Source organism: Crinia signifera, chromosome 4, assembly GCF_055691185.1.
Source record: "Crinia signifera chromosome 4, ASM5569118v1, whole genome shotgun sequence".
NCBI classification, from domain to species: domain Eukaryota; kingdom Metazoa; phylum Chordata; class Amphibia; order Anura; family Myobatrachidae; genus Crinia; species Crinia signifera.
In genome coordinates, this window is record NC_139220.1 from 292,367,117 (window position 1) to 292,374,058 (window position 6,942).

Below are 6,942 nucleotides of genomic sequence, written 5' to 3' on the forward strand. Positions count from 1 at the left end.
ATCCATGCAGAAGAGATACACAAGGTTAATAGTTTTGTCAGGACCCAACTAAGCTCCCAGTATATTTCTGGATTGTGGGAGGTAACTGGAGTACCTATTGGAAATCCATATAAGCGTTTGGATAATATACAAACTCCACAAGAGATAACAATTGAAATTATGTTAGCAATACTCACATCACACAATCCATTCTGGCCAGTAATACATTATTTGTGTTACTTTATTGGGGTGTGGATAATTAGGACAACAGGGTCTGAGTCACCAGTCAATGGTTTGACCACTATTGGTTGATACGCAATAGGTCAACATATGAACAAAGTCAACATGGTCTATGTCAACATTGCAAAAGATCAACATTGAAATAGTCGACTCCAGAAAAGGTCGACATACAGTTACATTTTTGTGTGTCTATGTTGACATCTGTCGACATGGGCATTATTGTACTTGGGGGGTATTGTGATTCACTCGGAAAGGCACAATCACTCTCTAATGCAGGGTAAATTCTGACTGCTTTATTTTTACACTGCAATATAGATATCAGTTTGAAGTACAAACTCTGCCCAAATCTAACTCTCTCTGCACATGTTACATCAGCCCCACCTGCAGTGCACATGGATTTGTCCATTAGAGAGTGATTGTGCCTTTCCGAGTGAATCCAAATAACCCCTTTAGTGTACACATATTAGTGTACTGCGTTACCTCGCATGGCTCGATGTGCTCGCCATGGTTATTATATCCTAACTCTATGCCCACTTGGATCATGAAGAAATAACAAGTCAGTTTAAAAAAAAAATCATGAAAAACTTGTTTCAAATGTTTCCTCTGTTTACCATTGCCATGTTGACCTTTTGCTTGTGTCAACCTTTTGTCAATTTCAACTTTTTCCAAGTGTTGACCCATTGACTGGATATCACATCATTGTAGCATCCCATTGATAGACACTGTATATTCTTGTAAGAGTTTTGGTTTGTCTTCTCCAAGTGTTTGTAAATAAATGAGCGTAATAACTAATAACTGTTAAGCCCCTAAAGGGGTGTACACGGAGCAAATTTGTGCTATTTTCTAAGCAATTTGACTAGATTGCTTAGAAAGTAACCACAGATCTCTCCGTGTATGTATGCTCCAAGAGATTAAATATCTCTTGCTAACTAAGTCAGTGTATGCAGTCACAATCTAGTCAGATTGCTTAGCAAATGACTGCAAATCTCTCTGTGTGTACAGAATGAGAGATACTGGTCACAATCTCTCATTCTGAACCTTTACCCTGCCATTTTTTGCTTAAGCAAAATTGCTTAGCAAAATCGCTTAGCAAAATCGCTTAGCAAAATTGCTTAGCAAAATCGCTTAGCAAAATCACTTAGCACAAATCTCTTCATGTGTATGTGCTCCCCATGGGAGATCTTGACACCAGCAAAATTGCTTAGCAAAATAGCTTAGCAAAATTGCTTAGCACAGATCTCTACGTGTGTATGCCCCTTCAGGGGCAAACGCAGGATTTTCAGAAGGGGGTTTCCACAGAGGGAGCAAAGCATGGAGATGGACACTAATGCTGCTTTCAGACCGCATAACTGGCTTTGACCCTGTATTTGAAAACGTTTTCAAAAACGGGTCTGCCAGGTAAAACCCCTTTCACACCGCACCTCTTAAACGGTATATTACCGTTTAAGTGCCGATTTTTTGACACTGGCAGACCCGTTTTTGGAAACTTTCCAAATACAGGGTCAAAGCCAGTGCAGCCTTCAGCGCCGCCTCCCTCCCCCCCCTCCCCTCCGTGCAGCCGGTACCTGAGTTCGGTTGCAGATCCCGGCACTGCAGTATGGTCGGAAGCACTTATGAAAAAAAGTGTCTTTCAGAAAATGGCTGCCCCATAGGAAAACCTGTTTTAAAAAACTGTCTTTCGTATGGGGCAGCCATTTTCTGAAAGACACTTTTTTTTACGAGTGCTTCCGACCATACTGCACTGCCGGGATCCACAACGAAGGTACCGGCTGCACGGGGGGTGGGTCGACACGCGCGGGTGGGTCGACACGCGCGGGGGGGGGGTCAACACGCGCGCGGGGGGGCGGGGCGGCTCCAGTGCTGTGAATATTTAATGAGCGCTCATTATATATTCACTGCGCTGAATTTAGGACCCAGTTCATTGGCTGGGTCCTAAATACCGTTTCAGACCCGATTTTGATACCAAAATACTGGGTCTGAAACGGGTAGGACCCTGCATTTTAACCGGTTTGAAAAAACAGTATTTTCAAACCGGTTAATTGGATCTGTACCTTTCAGACCGCACAGATTACCGTTTTAAAACGGTAAAAAAACGGCAATATACCGTTTCCAAAGTGCGGTCTGAAAGGGTTAGGTGACCCAGTATATGCCGGGTCAGTTCAAGTATTATAGATACCTGTATACCAAATGTATAATAATAATAATAATAATAATAATAATAATAATAATAATAATAATAAATATATTAATATTTAACAGCAGTGTAGACCCCTGGGCATATATTGGGGCCCCTATCGATCCTCCAGCGGAAGGGGTAGGGGGTGCTATGAGCGGAAGCTTTGATATCCCGCGGGTGGTAGGGGGTATTATATCAACCGCTCATCATGTAGGGCCTGGATCAGTAATTTCCACTAATTACCCCTTTACTGGGTGGGAGAAGGGGGCATTGGGCTGAATGAAGGGTTCCTGATGCATAACTTCCAGGGTGGTAGAGGATGTTTAATATGCAGAGGAGGGGTGTATAGTGGAGTGGGCTAATTATTCATAATTTTCTGGTGCAGTGGCGTAGCTACGTTTTGGGCGCCCCCCCGCCGTTGGGGGGGCGCCCATACCCACGCCCCGTCAAGCACCCCCCCCCACGGGCCTCCCCGTCGCCCCGCCGCCTATGCTAACCCCCTCCCCCGCAGTCTTACCTATCGCGCTGGTCCCGGAGGCTCCGTTCTTCTGCTGAGGACCACCACAAAATGGCCGCCCCCATACAGCAGACAGTTTCAGAGAACAGTGTGCTATATGGGGGCGGGCATTTTGTGGTGGTCCTCATCAGAAGAATGGAGCCGCCGGGACCAGCGAGATACGTAAGTCTGCGGGGGATTGGGGGGGGGGGAACTATAGCACCGCAGCCCCCGGCACCCCCACATGCACAGTGCCCCCCCGCGGTGGCGGGGGCTGCGGTGCTATAGTTACGCCCCTGTTCTGGTGGGTGGACAGCTTGCTTGACTGCAGATATCTCCAGTTTCTGCAACTAGATTTCTTAGCTTTTAATGGAATTTAAAAACTAGAGAATCCCACCTGCCAAATGGTACTGGGGACTAGGGGATCAGAGTTCAGGAGGCAGAGCAATCCGCCAATGAGAATATAAAACTACATACTAGGTGTGTGGAGCTGGAGCAGTAACCAGCTACTGGAAGGCTGATATCTCTGGTTCTGGGCACAGTAGAGGCAAGCTACTAGTGTACATTAAAGGAGGAGAGTCCCAGATTTTGGAATATACCCTCAGACAGACAGAACCTGAAATATCTGACTGGGAAGAGCAAATAACAGGCTTGGATGGGGACCACTCGTTTGAACTCAGATATCTCCAGTTCCCCAGGGCCGATTTTTAAAATTCTTATACCCATGGAAAGAGGGGACCCTCAGCTTTTAGACTAGGGCCCTTAGATTCCTGGGGGGGTTTCTTGGTACTCAGAAACTCCCCCTGCGTGCGCTACTGCCCTTTACACTCAAGGTGATTTTAGCCTATATCGGCAGGGATATGTGTACGGGGCGATGGTTACTGATGAAAAGAGTCACTGCAGGAGAAAGCCTCTGGTACTGTACACTGAGCAATTTAAGTCACAGATCAAATAACAAATGTCACATGTCAGATAATATATTGCTACATTGTTGCAGAGTGAAGCATCTGAAGCACCAAAGTCCGAAATTGTGCAGATGGAGAAGTCTTTAAGAAATGATCTTTCTCAGCAGAAATCAACTACTCGCCTGTAATATTTTCTGTATGGATATCACAAACAGCCCAGTAAGAGAGAAAAGTCTGGAGAGAAAGTGTCTAGATAAACATGCGTTAGGTCGACATTTTCAAAAGGTCAACGTGAAAATATGTCAACACATGATGAAAGGTCAACATGATTATTTCACTTTTTTTTTTTTTAATTGACGCCTGATGATATGGACCCCAATACGTGTAACCTCGGTTGGCTCCCTTCCATCACCATGCTTCAGATCTGGTGCATTGCTCAGAACACTTCACCATTCTCAATTGTAGTCCATATGGATGGTCAAGAATGATAAAGTAAAAAAAAAAAAAAGAGAAAAACTCAAGGGACAAGCCTGGAAATCACTAAACCTGCACTGTCGGGGTGCTTTGAGGACCGTGGTTAGGAATGCCTGATGTAGACCATTTGAGCATGTCAAACTGTTGCATGCCCACCTTTTGCATGTTGTCCTTTTGACCATGTTGACATTTTGGTCTTGACCTATTCCCTATCTATCTTCAAACTGTAGATCTACAGTATCAACCAGAACCAGTAAGAGCAGCCTGAAAGAAAAAAAAAAAAATAAAGGCCCATACACATTAGACAATATTGGTCACAATATCACTTAGAAAGAGCTTTACTATTGTGAACCATATCGTCCAGTGTGTACACTGTACATTATTAACGATGCGCACTCGTGCGAATATGTTTGGATGAGGGAGACCTCGTTAACGACGGTCATATGCTGCAGCAGCATAACCGTCACTCTCCTCCCCTGTCGGCCCCTTAGCGTGCGGCATTGGCAAGTGCGGTCCCTGCCGATGCTGATATTGGTGTGTATGGGCCTTAAGGACATATAAAAAAATGTACCATTGTTATATCTAAAAATTAAGAAAATACAATATTGTCTGGGCGATATTATATTATAAGATATACTATATATCTGTTGCTCTGGTAGTCATATATATACTCCTTTTCATGTTTCCGTATTTCCAGACCCTCCCAGCAGGATCTGTGCCAGAATAGAAATACTTAGATTTGGAACACAGCCAAGTTCTCTAATAAATACATCAAGCATATTATTGTGATAAGCCAAAGAAGCTGTTGTATTATAGTACAGTTGTATATTTATTGCGTCTGTCCACCAAGTCTTTAATCATACTGTTTATTGGTAAAATTAGTACTGTTTTTATATCATTATGTAACCATTTTTCAATAGAAGGTGTGAAATGTTATAGAGCCTCAGGTATACGGTAGATAGGCCAGCACAGTCAAGGTCGACATACATTGGGTCTACTACCGAAGGCCGACAGGTGGTATTTCATGCCTTACCATTGTCTAAGGCATGGAGGGAGAATATAATAGTGTGCCCGCAACATAGCAAGCGCAGTGAGCCATGGGAGGGGATGTGTTGCACCTATAACGGTGTCCATGTCGACCATGTTGACATTTGGGACAAAAAAAGTGAAAAACCTATGTCAACCTTTTGACTGTTGACCTGGACACCATCGACCTTATACTTGTGTCAACAAGTGCATGATGTTGCATTTTTTGGGCATTAAACTGTAGTTGCCATGTTCTTGACCATTCCTCTAATCTACAGTACCTAGATCATAAATCATTTGTTTTACCCCTCCTGGTGTGTCTACCCTGTTGCATACCTTTTGTGTCATCTGCAAAAGGGCACATTTTACCCTCAATGCCATTTGCAATATCACCAATAAATATATAAAAAAGCACTGGTCCAAGTACAGATCCCTGGGGTACTCCACTGTTAACCTTTCCCTCCTTTGACTGCACTCCGTTTACTACAACTCTCTGTTTTATGTCCTGCAACCAAGATCTTATCAATTTAAACATCTTAGAATCCAATTCCAAGCTTTTAAGTTTAATTAACAGTCTGCAATGTGGGACAGTGCCAAAAGCCTAAGTAAAGTCTAGATAAGCTACATCTACAGCCCCACCTTGATCTATTACTTTAGTCACCCAGTCAAAAAAGATTTGTTTGACATGATCTTCCCCCAGTAAACCCATGCTGTTTCGGATCCTGTGAGTTGCTGGTTTTGAGATATTATACAATTCTTTGTTTTAAGAGTGTTTCCATCAATTCCCCTACTACAGATGTAAATCTCAGTGGTCGATAGTTGCTTACCTCCTCCTTGCTTCCACTTTTGTGCAATGGGACTACATCCGTTGTTTTTCATTCCTCTGGGATTACTTAAGTAACTAGTGACTGGTTGAATAATTCTGTTAAAGGTTTTATAAGCTCCCCTTTAAGCTATTTTAGTATCCTTGGATGTATCCCATCTGGCTCTATTGATTTATTCACTTTCAGTTTTGAGCGTTCTGTTAGGACTTTCTCTTCTGTAAATGTAATTGTTTCGCCCTCATTTTTCTGACTACACTTGCAACCTTTTTTTTTTTTACAAATCGTTTTGTTGAAGAGTTTTGCAAGATAAATATAAACACAATTGTCTGGGATGTGTGAGTATATAAGAAATGTTTCAAATATTATGCAAACAACAATCGTATGACACAGTAAAAGTATAATCTAATACACTTGCTTGCCACAAAGTAGAAAAGGCTAAGGATTAAGAGTATATATTTATCCAGACAAAGGGCAGTATTCAATGAGAAAAATTCTCCGTGCATGGCGAGAGATTTTTTTCTCTCGCCATGCACTCGCCCTGTTCCGGAGGGCTCGCTGCCACTCCTGCTCCCACTATTCAATGTGGTTAAGACTCACTGCCACTCGTGGCGAGTCTTAACCCCTGCAGCGGACAAGCATCCGCGGCAGGGAGCTTGCAGGGAGCCGGGGGACGGTGGCAGCCAGGGAGATTAAAGTCTCCCTGGCTGCTCAGAACATATGTGGAGAGGAGGAGGGCTCCCCGGGACCCAGGCAGCACAAGCTGCCCCCCCCCTATAGCCAGCGGGGGACCCAGTATTCACTGCACCCGATCGTGCATATGTA

General features: G+C 43.7%; 1 protein-coding gene across 1 annotated transcript in view; it reads left to right on the forward strand.

Annotated features, from left to right (window-relative positions):
• Positions 1–4,751, forward strand: part of LOC146073200 (adhesion G protein-coupled receptor E1-like) — a 61,318-nt gene extending 56,567 nt beyond the window's left edge. Inside the window, exon 17 of the mRNA XM_083180385.1 lies at positions 3,889–4,751. Within this exon, the coding sequence (XP_083036511.1) occupies positions 3,889–3,984 (96 nt within the window). The 3' untranslated portion in view covers positions 3,985–4,751. The remainder of the gene's footprint in view (positions 1–3,888) is intronic.
• The last annotated feature ends 2,191 nt before the right edge of the window (positions 4,752–6,942 follow it).